At 36.9% G+C, this 16,230-nt stretch overlaps 1 protein-coding gene across 7 annotated transcripts; it reads right to left on the bottom strand.

Annotated features, from left to right (window-relative positions):
- Nucleotides 1-6,910: 6,910 nt before the first annotated feature.
- On the bottom strand, nucleotides 6,911-10,438 carry LOC145109240 (putative manganese-transporting ATPase PDR2). Of its 7 annotated transcripts, XM_079046366.1 has the most exons (12): nucleotides 9,984-10,437; nucleotides 9,774-9,896; nucleotides 9,509-9,642; nucleotides 9,197-9,370; nucleotides 8,918-9,089; nucleotides 8,621-8,812; nucleotides 8,403-8,489; nucleotides 8,125-8,312; nucleotides 7,712-7,774; nucleotides 7,429-7,571; nucleotides 7,191-7,351; nucleotides 6,911-7,103 (listed from the first exon to the last, which is right to left on the bottom strand). In XM_079046366.1, the coding sequence occupies exons 3-8, from the start codon at nucleotides 9,583-9,585 to the stop codon at nucleotides 8,247-8,249; spliced, it is 768 nt and encodes a 255-aa protein (XP_078902492.1). In that variant the 5' UTR covers nucleotides 9,586-9,642; nucleotides 9,774-9,896; nucleotides 9,984-10,437; the 3' UTR covers nucleotides 6,911-7,103; nucleotides 7,191-7,351; nucleotides 7,429-7,571; nucleotides 7,712-7,774; nucleotides 8,125-8,246. The 7 variants fall into 7 exon arrangements, with proteins under 7 accessions (XP_078902492.1, XP_078902494.1, XP_078902490.1 ...); XM_079046368.1 differs by having other exon boundaries at nucleotides 8,403-8,475; nucleotides 9,509-9,896; nucleotides 9,984-10,438; XM_079046364.1 differs by having other exon boundaries at nucleotides 9,509-9,896.
- Between the last annotated feature and the right edge of the window lie 5,792 nt (nucleotides 10,439-16,230).

Raw genomic sequence — 16,230 nt, 5'->3', positions numbered from 1 at the left:
TCATGTATCAATATCGGGTTTATCTAACATTTCATTTTTACGCTTATTTTTATTCTTAATTCAATTAAGTTACACAATTAAGCATAAAACACATAATACTCAAATAATACCTTCTTATTATTTCAAAACGAGTTACAAAGGTTCACCTAGACTATTACATCAATATTAATGCCTAGCCTAGAAACGCGGGCGTTACACTAGACAAGGGATTTATTCGGTCGAGTAGCTCACCTTGGGGAGCACCGATCATGTTCGTGAAGAAGGAAGGTTCACACAGGATGTGCATAGACTACCGGGAGTTGAATAAGCTAACGGCGAAGAACCGTTACCCTCTCCTGATGATCGATGACTTATTTGACCAGCTTCATGGTGCATATTTGTTTTCCAAGATTGATTTGCGATCAGGTTACCATCAGATGAGGGTCAGGTACGAGGACGTGCAAAAGATGTCCTTCAGGAATCGTTATGGTCATTACAAGTTCGTGGTGATGCCATTCGAGCTCCCCAATGCACTGACAACATTCATGGATCTCATGAATCGAGTTTGCAAGTCGATGCTGGATCGATCAATGATAGGTTTCATAGATGATATCCTGTTCTACTCCAAGACCAAGGAGCAACACGAGGAACACTTGCGAGAGGTGTTGGAGACTCTGAGGAGAGAGAGTTTGTATGTGAAATTTTCCAAATGTGAGTTCTGGTTGCGTGAGGTGCAGTTTTTGGGGCACATCGTCAAACAGAAGGGTATATTAGTTGACCCGGCCAAGATGCGATGGAAGGTTCCGAGGACCCCATCTGAAATTTGGAGTTTTCTAGGTCTCGCGGGGTATTATCGGAGTCGTTTGACGTAGAAGAATGTTACTTTTCGGTGGGGGCCCGATCAGCAGTCGACATTTGAAATGATGAGATAGAGATTGTGCGAAGCCCCGCTTCTTGCGCTTCCTTAGGGTATGGATGATTTTGTGGTTTATTTCTACGCTTCTTTATCGAGTTTGGGAGCTGTTCTTATGAAGAAGGGTCATGTGATTGCTTACGCTTCGAGGCAATTGAAGCCTCATGAGGCGAACTATCCTACGCATTATTTGGAGTTGGGGGCTGTGGTTTTTTCCCTCAAGATTTGGATGCATTATCAGTATGGGGTTAGGTGCATTATCTACACTGACCACAAGAGTTTGAGGTATCTAATGGATCAACCAAATTTGAATATGCAGAAGAGGAGATGTTTGGATGTGGTATAGGATTATAATTGCGCGATCCTGTACCACCCTGGGAAGGCCAATGTGGTGGTCGATGCCTTGAGTCGTAAGGCGGTGAGTACACCAATTGGTGATGTTTGTCTGAGGATGGTGATCATTTCTCCCCTATTGGATTTCATCAAGAAGGACCAGGTGGAGGGGTTGAAAAGGGAGATTTGGAAGGCGGAGCGAATCAGGGGTTAGATTCCTTTATTTGCCAGAGACGGTTGGGGATTGTTGACTCAGTGTGGTAGAGTTTGGGTTCCGACTACTGGTCGGGTGAGATGTAACGACCCAATTTTCAAAGTAAATTTTTCATTTTAGAATAAACAAACATATTCTCATACATTAGGAAATCCAGTTATAATTGTTTTCAAAACATAAATCAATACAAGTTTTATTCCAAACATCAGAGTGTCCCATAAAGTGTCTGCGAGAGAGTGCACGCCGTGCCATCACGCCTTGTCCTTGCCCTTGGAATCTGAAGTACTTAAAACCATAAACAAACTTGTAAGCACGAAGCTTAGTGAGTTCCCCAAAGCATACCCCACACACAAACCACATAACATGTTAGCTCTGAAAGCTACCTCTAACACATAACACATATCAAATATCTATAAAGCTACCTCTACCACCTAATGCATATCAATTAGCTATAAAGCTATCTCGACCATCAGCCACAAAGGCTATCTCTACCCTTAGCCATAAAGGCTATCTCTACCATTAGCCCTAAAGGCTATCTCTACCACTAGCCCTGAAGGCTATCTCTACCATTAGCCCTGAAGGCTATCTCTACCACTAGCTGTAAAAGCTATCTCTACCACATATCAATGCATAACAAAGCCACGCACCTCTACACAACAATTATACCAACTATCGTAAAATGGGCCGGCCTTGGTGCCTTAGACCCATTGGTATGGTGATAAAACTCACCTCGAATGTAGAAGCTTCCTGAAGAAATCCTTAGCTGCTACCCCGCCCACTTCCTGATCCATCAATACCGATCAATATACCCAATTAGCAACTGGGCCCCATACCATAATCCTTAAACCATGCATGGGGGTAAAATGACCATTTAACCCCTGGCCCAGTATGATCCAAAACTAAGGCCCAAATCTCAAAACAAAACCCAACACTAGGTAGGCTTTCCAAGCCCACTAGTGGCCCACTAATGGCCCAATTTGCTCAATTGGGCCCAATCCCTCTAATGGGCCTTACTTTAAGCCCAAACATATTCTTGGCCTAAATTATCTGACTTCTGATGGCCTACTAAGGCCCAAAGACCCAAAGCATGGCCCAAACCGTGACCCAAAAGCACAAGGCCCAACTGACAGAGTACGCGGGGCGTACATCCACGTACGCTAAGCGTACTGACTGAGTGGTGCGTACGCTGGGCGTACCTTCACGTACGCTCAGCGTAAACCTCCTGTTAAGTCCATTTCTCATTAAGTGCTTAATACTTCATTTCAGAAGCTACAATCACAGATCCTGGTCCTTTTCCACGTCTTAATCCATAAAGTCACTGACTTGGTGACTTTACTTGGCCCAAACTCCAAAAATAATGTTCTACTTCCATGAAAAGGGCTAGATCTCATGCATGAACCCATTAAGACATTCAAGATGGAGACTTTACTGCTTATGGGACCCTTTTAGCTCTGAGGGTGGCAACCCTAAGCTCACAAACGAGATTTCACCATAAAGGTCCATTCTTGGGACCAAAATGACTCCAAAACCAAACTACACTAGATCTAAGCATTCTTAGGTAAAGTTATGAACTTTATACCTCCAAAGAGTCCCAAAGGATGATGCTATCCCAGATCTATGAGCTCCAACTTCCCAAGTTCTTCCTTGCCAACTTCTTCTTTTCCTCTTCCAAGCTTACACCACCAAAATGAGTTTCTTAAGTTTAAAACCACACAAGAATAAGGGGATGAGGCGTTCTAGGTTGTCTCTGAGGTTGGGGGACAGATAAGGAGGCTAGGGTTTTAGCCATTAAGTTCTTTATATAGAGGTTGGCCCTAAAATTAGGGTTTTTGGACGTACATCATGTACGCTGGGCGTACGCCAACAACACCCGCGACCATTTCCTTTTTTACGCAGGGCGTAACCCAGCTTACGCTGGGCGTACCCACGCGCCTTCCACTTTGCATGCATGGTCCTTCCTTGTCATTTATTTCCATTAGGGTCCATTTTCGCCAATAACTTCAAAGAGTCATAAATCCTTCATTCTAAGTCCGTTTCCGATGAACTTTATATTCACGAAAAGGTGGTGGGATGCCCTACGCTCCCCTCGACACCTCCAAGCCTAAAACCTCATCCATTCGTGTATGCTTTAAATTTCAACAAACATTGTTATCAAATATTCCAATAATAGCAACATATTTCCTGTAAGGCATTTACATGTGTTTATAATTCACTTTACGCACTTTGTTTGATACGGTTCTAGACTCATGCCACTACTTAGATTTCCAAATTTTTACATTTTAATATTTTATTTTCAATTTAGGCAATATATTTTCATTTAGATAACTAACTTTCATATTTCATACAAGTCATAAAACACATAATGTTTGTTTAATGTGTCAATTCCCATCCTTCCAGGAAAACTTGAGGTTTTTACTTATATATGATTTAGCCATATTCCATCAGTTTACACATTATGCCATTAAAACATAATTACGATTATGTTTCAAATTATAGGAAACGTGACAACATCTTGTCAATCTTTCATAATTTTGGCCATACTTTGTAGTTACATAAAAATAACAACTAATAGAATTACCATTAGTTCCAACTTTATTATGGATATTAAAGTTATATTGACTATTAACTACAACAAGGATAATCAACTATTAACATTCCAACAACATATCAACACCATTTAACACCCTAGTTTCACCAATAACCGATTCATGGAACTAACAAACCATACCTCTAATTTTAGGTTTTTAATCCTCCATACTCTAAATCAACAAGAATTCCAAAGCTCCAGTTCCAATTTAACCATAATACCGGAGGCACAACGACCTCAATAACCAAACGTCTTAAATCATAGAATTAATTGACTTGTACCTCTGTTTCTATTCAAGAAACCAAGTAGAAGGGTAGTTCGAGATGATCATCGGTGGTCAGAACCTTACCACTGCGACCTTCGCCAGTTGATGCCAACGAAAATACTCCTTTACAAGTCGTACTAATGTTGTTCCACCCATCTCACTCTTCGAGCTCACCTTCTATTACACACTCTCTTTCTAGCCCTTCTCGTCCCCTTTATGAACCTTAAATATCGAGTCCTCGTTTGACGTATCTTGTTTTCCCTCTCTATTTACGATCGATAGCCACACATGATTTGTGTGTGTGTCTTTTTCTTTTCAGATCGATCAAACCTATGCATAATAGTTCTTTATTTTTATTTTTCTTTAACTTATATATATATATATATATATATATATATATATATATATATATATACTTATAAGACATTTTTTTCTTGCACCATATGTATTTGAAACCTCCAAAATTTTCATTTTCCACATAATTAATAACAACCATTTAAAAGTTTTGTAATTTATATATACTTATTGGTATTTTATGAAACAAATTGATTAAATCATGTTTGTTTTTTAACTTATATATACTTAATGGTATTTCATGGTCATTACATTCTCAATGTTTCATCATAATATCTCTTTACCTATGTCTATGCATAATTTCATTTCCCTCCACAGAATACCAATGGATATATTGCCGCTAAAACTTTTGGATTCTTTTGTAATATATTTTGTTATTAATTTAATATATGTAGTCTTTTTATTCTTATTATTAATTTTTTTTTTCACTTTTGATGAAGTTTTTGTATTCTATTTGTGTGTTTTCATGGGTTGTTTCTCACATCTCTAGTGAAACCAAAATCAAGAATGGTAATACATTTCAACAATATATTCCTCTACATAAAAGATTTTTTTTATGTTTAGATACTAATTAGGATTCTAATTATTATTTCTTCCAATTGAGTAGAATGATAGGATTGGTCATTCTAAGAGCATTTTTTATTAAGCACGTGTACTTAATTTTTTTCACGTGAATAAATATGTTATAGGTTTAAAATGTGATGATTGTTTTATATAATTACTTTTAATTAAAAAAGTTATAGTACTGTATTAATTAATTCATTAAAACACGTGACTTGGGTGGTTTAATATTTTTACTCAAATAAGTATTTACATACGCTTCACCCTATATAGTATATCTCTATATATTAATATATGATATATGATATATTCACATGATTCGATGTACGTGACTGCAAATCTTGACCATGTTAATGGCTGCCAAAATATAATAACCAAGATGATATTAAACAAGTTGATGAGATTACGTGAGTAAGAGAAGACGAATGCAACAATTTAAATTTAGTGTGTTATTCGAGTAACGAGATCGAATTTGTTCAAACTGGAACCGAATAACCAAAAAGTGGATTAACTGAAGTAATACGGTTCGGTTAAGTGACAAACATCAAACCGATAACCTAGAATCTGACTTATCCACATTACTATCATGCCTAAATGACATGAAGTATACTTAGTGGTGCGATATTCTGTAGGTAAAATGATTTCATTACTGAAATTTGTCTCTATGTAAATATGTAATTAAATATATTTTTTTCAAAGTTAACTGATTTTACATATAGATTGTCAATTTTTATTTATGTAGGTGAACGGAAGAAAATATTTATTGATATATTTTATGAGGAAAAAATGATAGATCAAACTACTATTATTAGATAACAAAAGCATGTTTGGATATTTATCATTAATATAATACAATTCTAAAAGATAGCTATACAAATTGATTAATAGTAAATAATAAAATAAATCAAAAGTTAATGAAATTTTATATACTATCCAAGAATAAACGCTCTTGAGATGAGTTAGTTTAAATATATATTTATCTTATTCTATATTTAAAGTAATTACAATGTAAAAAAAAAATATTATTTCAAAGTCAATAATATCGACATAACTATTTTTAATAACATATATAAACTATAGTATACAATATTCAGCGCAACACGCATATATTCATCTACTATACTTATAATAAATGCATTTTTTATTCAACTATATTCATTTGAAACTCCCAACTTTTTAACTTATTTTTAAATTAATACATTAAATCCAATATTATTGTAATTTCAATATTAATTCTTTATTTTCACTATAATATAGTTAGTTTGTTAATCTAAATATAAAGTTAAATTCAAAACATAATTTTTATAATATATTCAAAACCTATTTTTCTAAATAGTTAAAAAGTTTAAATATAAGATCCAAATAAAATATCAAATTAACAAAAAAAAAAAGTTTATTAAATTTTTCTTTTTATAATAATATTTTTTTTTTCTGAAAATAGATAGTTTAAAATAAATTTAAAATATTAAAAGTTTAAATATAATATTCAATATAAAACATGTATCAAAATATAGTTTTAAAATTCATTAAAAATAATAAAGGTATAAATAAAATGTTAAATATAAAACCTACATCATAATTTCAAATTCACACACAACCTATAGATATATTTCATTGAAATAATATCACATAAAATATGTCTATCTAAATTGAGTTTAATTTTATTTTCACGGGCAACGACTATTGAAATGATGCGACTTTAAATAAAATAATATGAGATCTATTATTTGATACTCATAAATCCATTACGAAAGTAATTTCGTACACACATGTTTGCTAATGCTTATCATTTATTTAAAATACTTACAACGTTTTATAATAAACTAGGGAAGAATCCCGCGTTGCGGGTGTTGGAGTTGTAGGGGTTGGAGGCTATCAACTTGGATCGCAGCAGTAGCTGCAAGTAAATATAACCAAAGGATACATAAGACTTATTTTTCAAGTAACAATAGTAGCAGTATAAAATTACATAAATGCCCCTAACCTTAATCAACTTAATAGAACAGAAGCAAGCTTGAATGTGTGTTCCTTTTTTTGTATTTCTTATATGAACTTTGTGGATATAGCAAGATTCAGTTATAGAACTTTATTACTGGTATAACACAAATATCTACACAAAAGTTTATCAGTATCAGCTGCAACCACCTGAATTAACAGAAAAAAAAATAAAATGAGACTAAATAGTAAGAAGTAAAGCAATTTAAAAAATGAAAGCTCCTGACCTTCCAAATTGTTTGATACGATCCCAAACCAAGGTATTCTGTATTTTGAAATAGTTAAGTATCATAATATAACTACATCCAAGTACCTTTATCTTTCAAAGGCCTTAAGTCACTTCTTACTCTATGAATTAAGATTTAAGTCCCTACATCGGATTTATATATGGAGAAAGTCAAATATTCATTGGTTACTTTATATATCATTCATTATTAATTGGTAGGCATGTATTTTCCAACATCTCAAAATTTATATGTTTTCTTTATGGTGTACTGTGAATAATCAAACCTGGACAGAATTTGGACTTTGTTGAATCTATTTCCTGATACATGAGAATCCATATAATGCCCACTGGGAAGTCATCATCAGAAGTGACATGCACAACAGAAGAAATACAAAAATAAAAAGGTAATTATGTATAGTAAATTGACTGAAACTGAATATCAATTCTAATCAACAGCTCCTTGAGCCTTTAGCTAGGCCGACAACCATGCCTCAGGCTAGACCGACGATTGGCAAATCAATAGTGGAGAAGCGGATTTCTAAAGTCAAGTCAAGGACTTCAAGTGTGAAGAAACTATGCTTTGGGGAACCAGAAGTTAAATATCAAACAACTGGACCATACCCATAAAAATGAAGAAACCACAGGGACTAAAAATACAATTTTAATTTTTACCACAAAAATAAATGTTAGTGCTCACCTTCCCAGCAAATGGTATACGAAAAGGCTCTGTACAAAATCTACCACGTCTTGCTCGTGCAATCAATGAGCTATTAACAGCTATTGACAACTCCATTGGCTATTCAGGAGGAATCACAGATGTTATAATATAATTAAAGAACAGCTCAGAAGAAGCTTGTATCTACTCCTGTTTGGGTCCTCAAACCCCTACATCATTAAAAAATTACAGTTATAAACTTCACACCTTTAAAACACTAATAGATGTCAAATTTCAACACCAAGTTGAGAGCTTTATACCTTTTTTAGTACATATCCAGCTGCTATAATTGCAAAAACAACTAAAAACAAAATGAAGAACCGACTCTCCCAGCTGTTACAAGTAACCTACATTAAAAGATATATACATATATATATATATATATATATATATATATATATATATATATATATATATATATACAGTTATATAATTATCAACCAAACGGTGATAAAATGTACCAAAATTACGGAATTACCCTCTTGGTTGAAAACAAAACAGTGCGCATGAGTTTCCCTTGAGTTGTCTCGAATCGAGTTCTTAAAACAATTGCTAAGCAGCCAACCTTATCGGGTGTATGCTGCAATATCTTTGTGCCACCAAAAAGAACATGGTTTTTATCTCGTTTAGATGACAAACACTCTTCTAGTCCTCTTCCCATTATTGAAACCTGAAAAAACATGTAATTTGTATACATAAAGTAGAAAAATATTATAAAGTATAAAGTATAAATCATTTTTGAAATAAGGAAGTGAATTTCAAAAAAGAGAAGCACCTTCCATTGAGGGGAAGAGTCGCCAGTTAGGATTGCTTCATTTACAATAGTAGTGCCAGCTAGGATCAGCATGGCAGCAGGGAATGAGTTTTCTTCTCCATCTTGACCAGCAGCACAGCCAATGGACACAACATCACCAGGCAAAAGCTCTGTCCCTGTTACCTTTGTCCACCTGTCATGACAAAAGTCAAAATAAGTCAACCATGGTAACATAGAAAGTGTAAGTAAAACTAAAACTTGTAAGTTGTAATTTGTAAAGATAAATAGATAATAACTTACTTCCCACAATGATAGACCATTAGCACCTGAGAATCTACTCTCATACGTCTAAGTTCTGATAAAGTCTTCAACCGACTTTTGGCCATTGTTGACTCGAACATAAACAGCATAAAGAGGGTGAAAACACTATAATACCAATACTCATGTAGACACAAAGATCCCACACAAAAAAACCTGCAGTTTAAAGAGAATAGCTTTATTAACAAAAAAGAAGGGCTCCATGCAGTGTTCTTTCATTTATTCCTGGAATGTTGGTTGTGGATATTCAAATCTATAAAAAGATTTTCATAAGATAATAAGAAATGTGATCACCAATATGTGGAGAACAACCAAACCTCCAAAATTACGAAGGCATCAAGGAAATCTAAACTGGGTACGATAGCAATCATCCATGTAGCATAAAGTACGGCAAATGGCCATGAATCAAATCACCATGGCCAGTGTCTCTTCCTCAGCAAATCAATAGTATCAACAATTCGATCGAAACAGAGTAAGTTTTCTTATAGTAAGTTTTCTCATAAATAAGTGCTATTGAAGGAAGCTACTGCAATGGATGATAGAGTAGAACTAATATTACCGGTTCTTTGAAGCATTTCATCAAGCACTTGATGTGCATCGTCAAATCTACCAAGTTTGAACAAAAAAATTCCAATCCTGCTGAGCACCTTTTTAAGTCACTAACATCTGAAAACAACAGCAGCTGAAGGAAAGATATAGGATGCTAAACACCTGACAAATCTATTGAAGAACATACAGAAAAAGATGTAAAATGTAATTTTTTACTTACTCTTCTGATTTCTGAAGAGGATGATGCTTTGTTTCATCCTCCGGATTCCTTACCACTCGTCTTGAAGGGTCGCTGTAGGCGGTGGTGGTGTTACCTGTTTAAAGGTTCACCGGAAAAGTAATTCTTAACAAACCCAACACCTCCGGTACTCCGACTACCTGATTCTTAGTTGAACCCACGTTCGTCCGGATGGAACCGGAAGTAGGAAGCCGAATAGCAATAACGGAAGGAAGAAAGAGAACCGACGGAGGAAAAGTACGATAGTGGTGGTGATTCTCGCAGATCTTTTCTCCAGTGTTTTGTCCGAGTGATTGGAGAGGAACGGATCGAGCTAGGGCTTTTCTGTGGAAGAAAGAAAGAGATGGAACGCGGTAGGAAGAATGTGGAAGGTCATAAGAATTAAAGCGGTGGTTAGAGGACATGTACGTATGACACCAATCGATTTTAGAGTTAATACACGTGGTTTCTTCTATGAAGTGGTAGAAAATAGACTACTCTCATTTTTATGGGATAGTGGACAGAAATAAAGAAAAAACAAAATTAGTGGTGGTTCAATAGGAAAGAAGTTCTGTTCATTATGTAGTTGTTTATGTAGTTGTAAATTAGTATAAGAATTACTAATTTAAAGTTAATAACAAAATTATATTTATTTTAATAACATATATTCATCAATATTTTAATTATAACTGCGCAACGCACGCCTAGTATATATATATATATATATATATATATATATATATATATATATATATATATATATATATATATATATTGAATCGAAGCCTCTCACCACCTCCTGGCTTCCCATTGAATGAGGACATCTATTATACCAGACGTCTGTACCGTATTGAATCAACCGCCACCAAGCTCCACCTCCTCCATCCTTTCATCTGCTTTCTTTCTCCGTTTCCTTGTTATCTTTTCTTGGCATGCTTCTTCTATTTCCTTCTACACGCTTCGCCACTTTTTCTTTTTTCTTAATCCTTGCTCCTCTGACCTAAGATATCAGCGACTCCCAACAAGAACATGAAACAGGTTGTTTCATTGCATCCTTATTTATCTTTATGTTCTTGATTTTCCTTTACCAACCGGTGAGTTTTTGGGTTAAAAACAATTTTTGGGGTTTTTGTTTCTCCTCTTCAGTTCCGCCACTTTTCTCTTCCGGGCTTTTTCAACTCGCTCCTTCTTTTGGCTTTTGCTTCCTTAGAGGCATTAACCTCAGTTTCTTGTTGCTTGTTGCTTGGCTTGGTGCCTCCCCTGCTTCTCCTTTTAATGCCACGTCCTGGTTGATTACGACTGAGTCACCTCTCCGTGTGTTCGCCCTTGATTTTTCCTTATACCGCCTTCCATCCTCACGACACCTCCTTTTCTCTTTATCTTTCATCCCTCCTCCATCTTCTGCTTTATTTATTTTTTCTATTTTAGAAATCTATGTTAGATTATTTAGGCTTTAATTGGTCCTCTTGGATTATATTTTTCTATATGTATAATTTCCATTCACCTTTAATTTATGGCTTTTAGGTTCTTTTCATCTCGTTTTGTTTTGAAAAATGAGATAGAGACTGAAGTTCAATTGTATACTATACTCTAATTCACTTGGTTTGGCTGTCAGCTTACCCTCCCAGGTTACCAGAAATACCTCACCCTTGATTTGAAGTCGTACGGATGGAGTTTTATGATACATAAACTTTAATTTTTACTCAATACCGATATGAAGAAGTTCATCAAGTCATAGGTATTTATATCTCTTACCTCCTATCCCCTGAACTTTTTTCTATTTTTTTTTTTACCTTTTTCGGTAATTTTTATAGATACTCTAGAACGACATGAAGAAGTTCACTTGGTTTGGCTGTCAGCTTACCCTCCCAGGTTACCAGAAATACCTCACCCTTGATTTGAAGTCGTACGGATGGAGTTTTATGATACATAAACTTTAATTTTTACTCAATGCCGATATGAAGAAGTTCATCAAGTCTAGAATACTTTAGAACGACATGGAAGACCCTGGAAGGTTATGGATCATTCTAGAAGACACTGGAGCAACCTAGACCTCTCCAGAACATGGTAGAATATTCTAGAAACATATGGAAGCATATAGAGTATGTTAGATAGTTCTAGAGTTATCTAGTAGGTAGTAAGTGTATACTAGTATCTAGAACCTTCCTAAGAGGCCTATAAATAGGTGTGGAGCTCATTTGCTCCAAACCATCCAAGAAAGCCTCAAAGAGAGCAAAGTGTGTAGTAGTCTCACAAAGTGTAAGGTCTTCTTAAGTGTCTTAATAAAAGTCTTTTTGTTTCCCATACAAAGAGTCGTGTTCAACAATCTGGTATCAGAGCAAGGTTTCTTGATAGTGAGAACGAGTGATTCTCGTTGTATCGTGAGTAGTTTGTGACTCTGCAAGTTTAGTGTCGAAACTAGCTTGTTTGGTATTACCGAGGTACTGCCAACACGATGGGTGATCTCCAAGTCGTCGGAGGAATCAAGAAACTCAACAACAACAACTACAAAACATGGGAAACATGTATGAAGTCCTACTTACAAGGACAAGATCTATGGGAGGTCGTTGGCGGAAGCGAAACCACGCCTCCGGAGGAAAATGTTAATGGCGCTCTACGCAAATGGAAAATCAAAGCAGGCAAAGCAATGTTTACCTTGAAGACCACAATCGAAGAAGAGATGTTGGAGCATATTCGGGACGAGAACACACCGAAAGAAGCTTGGGACACGTTTGTGACGCTTTTCTCAAAAAAGAATGATACAAGACTACAACTTTTGGAGAACGAGCTATTATCAATCTCACAACGTGACATGACGATTGCTCAATATTTCCACAAGGTCAAGTCGATATGTCGGGAGATTACTGAACTAGATCCGCAATCCGTCATTACAGAAGCTCGAATGAAGAGGATCATCATCCATGGACTGAGGCCGGAATATAGAAGCTTCGTTACAGCTGTACAAGGATGGCCCGTTCAACCATCACTTGTAGAGTTTGAGAATTTGTTGGCCAGCCAAGAAGCTATGGCTAAGCAAATGGGAGGCATCACGCTGAAGAGTGAAGAAGAAGCACTCTACACAAGTAAAAGTCGGAGGAATTTCAAGCCACCTTCTAAAGAAGGATACAAAAATGCTGACAAAGGGAAGAGTCAGCCAGGAACCTCACAACCATGGAGATCTCAAAAGACCGACAATAAGAGTTCTCGGGGGAGGAGGTTTGAAGGCAACTGCAACAATTGTGGAAAGTGGGGCCACATGTCCAAAGATTGTTGGTCAAAGAAAAAGTCTGTGGAAAGCAATGTCGTAACTTCCAAAAAGGAAATAGAGGATGAATGGGATGCTGAGGCATTATGCGCCATAGAAGAAAACGAGTTGGCGCTCATGGCAATGATGGGAGAGCGTATCAACTATGAGAATGACTGGATCATTGATTCAGGATGCTCCAATCACATGACTGGTGATCAGAACAAACTACAAGACGTGAAGGAGTACAAAGGGAGTCGCATGGTACTTACAGCCAACAATGCACGACTTCCAATTGCTCAGATTGGCAAAACAACGATCATGCCTGGTAATAAATCTGACATGGTGTCACTACATAATGTCTATCACGTGCCAGGTATGAAGAAGAACTTGTTATCGGTATCGCAACTAACATCATCAGGAAACTACGTCTTGTTTGGCCCACAAGATGTGAAGGTCTATCGAGATCTTAAAATATCAGAAAAGCCAACAATGGAAGGACGGAGAGTGGAGTCCGTCTATGTTCTCTCCGCAGAGTCTGCCTATGTAGATAAGACTCATAAGAACGAGACAACAGATCTATGGCATGCACGGCTGGGACATGTTGGTTATCACAAGTTGAAGGTAATAATGGAGAAATCCATGCTCAGTGGCTTACCTCAACTTGAAGTTAAAACAGATGTTGTTTGTGCTGGATGTCAGTATGGTAAAGCTCATCAATTACCATACAAGGAGTCAAATTTTAGAGCAAAGAAGCCACTAGAGTTAATTCACTCGGATGTGTTCGGTCCAGTCAAGCAGACATCAATTAGCGGGATGCGGTACATGGTGACATTCATTGATGATTATTCGAGATATGTGTGGGTTTTCTTCATGAAAGAAAAATCTGAAACATTCTCAAAGTTTCTAGAATTCAAGACAACGGTCGAAGGAGAAGTGAGAAAGAAGATTCGGTGTCTACGCTCAGACAATGGAGGAGAATACACCTCGGAAGAATTCAATAGCTATCTAAAAGAATGTGGTATACGTCATCAATTCACATGTGCCAACACACCTCAACAAAATGGTGTAGCTGAGAGAAAGAATCGACATCTTGCAGAAATTTGTCGAAGCATGCTACACGCGAAGAATGTCCCAGGAAGATTTTGGGCTGAAGCAATGCGAACTGCTGCCCATGTGATCAATAAACTTCCCCAACCAAGGTTAGGTTTCATCTCACCATTTGAGACACTATGGAACATGAAACCTACTGTTAGCTACTTTCGAGTATTTGGTTGTGTCTGCTACGTATTTGTACCTAGTCATTTACGTAGCAAGTTTGACAAGAAAGCAGTCAGGTGTATATTTGTTGGATATGACAATCAAAGAAAAGGATGGAGGTGTTGTGATCCAACAAGCGGAAGATGCTACACTTCAAGAGATGTAGTGTTCGATGAAGCATCTTCATGGTGGTCCTTAGAGAAGAAAGTATTACCAGACTCGGAAAATATTGAAGAAGTTTTAAAACAAAAGATGGGGGAGCAAACTGCACACATTTGGTCAAGTGTTGATACACCTGAAGATCCGAGCGACACTGATGTCATTGAGCAAGAAGTAACTCAAACAAGTAATGCCGGTGAAAGGGAGACGCCGCCTCCACAACTTCGAAGGACGGAAAGAATCCGAAAGCCTAATCCCAAGTATGCTAATGCGGCTATTTTAGAAGACGGTGTTAAAGAGCCGGAGACATATGAAGAAGCAATTAAGAATAAAGCTTGGCAGAAGGCAATGGAAGAAGAAGTTACAGCCTTAAAGCAGAATCAAACGTGGGAACTGGTACCAAGACCAAGAGATATAAAACCCATTTCCTGCAAGTGGGTTTATAAATTAAAGCGACGCACAGATGGATCAATTGAAAGATACAAGGCTCGTTTGGTGGCTCGAGGGTTATCACAACAATATGGACTGGACTATGATGAAACATTTAGTCCAGTGGCGAAGATAACTACTGTACGGGTGCTGCTAGCTCTTGCAGCTAGTAAAGACTGGAAATTATGGCAGATGGATGTGAAGAATGCTTTCCTGCATGGAGAATTAGATCGGGAGATCTACATGAACCAACCAAAGGGATTTGAGGATGCAGTTAATCCCACTCATGTGTGCAAGCTGAGAAAAGCTCTTTACGGATTGAAGCAGGCACCAAGAGCCTGGTATGGTAAGATTGCTGAATTTCTTACCCGAAGTGGTTATTCAGTTGCACATGCAGACTCAAGCCTGTTCGTCAAAGAAAAAGAAGGGAAGTTGGCAATTGTGTTGGTTTATGTGGATGACTTGATCATCACCGGGGATGACGAAAGAGAAATCCATCAAACAAGAGAAAATCTATCGGTGCGATTCCAAATGAAAGAGCTGGGGGAGCTTAAACACTTCTTGGGGTTAGAAGTTGATCGTACAAAGGAAGGGTTGTTCCTCTGCCAACAAAAGTATACAAGATATATACTTCAAAAGTTTGGCATGTTGGAGTGTAAGCCAGTATCAACACCAATAGAGCCAAATACCAAGATATGTGCTCATGAAGGAAAAGAGTTGGACGATGGAACGATGTATCGACAACTAGTAGGTAGTCTTATCTACCTAACTTTATCTCGGCCTGACATTGCTTATGCAGTTGGAGTTATGAGTCGATACATGCAAAATCCGAAGAAACCTCATTTGGATGCTGCCCGACGGATCTTAAGATATGTCAAAGGTACAATTGACTATGGTCTCTTGTATAAAAAAGGAGAAGACTGCATGTTGGTTGGATATTGTGATGCTGACTATGCAGGAGACCATGATACCCGAAGATCAACCACTGGGTATGTGTTCAAGCTTGGGTCGGGGCCAATATCATGGTGTAGTAAAAGACAACCAACCGTATCATTGTCAACCACAGAAGCGGAGTACAAAGCAGCGGCCGTAGCAGCTCAAGAAAGTACATGGTTGGTACTCCTAATGGAGGACTTACATCAAAAAGTTGACTATGCG

Source organism: Lactuca virosa, chromosome 4 (genome assembly GCF_052849685.1).
Source record: "Lactuca virosa cultivar CGN04683 chromosome 4, Lactuca_virosa_CGN04683_v6, whole genome shotgun sequence".
In the NCBI taxonomy this organism is placed as follows: domain Eukaryota; kingdom Viridiplantae; phylum Streptophyta; class Magnoliopsida; order Asterales; family Asteraceae; genus Lactuca; species Lactuca virosa.
This window is presented reverse-complemented; position numbering and strand designations above follow the sequence as displayed.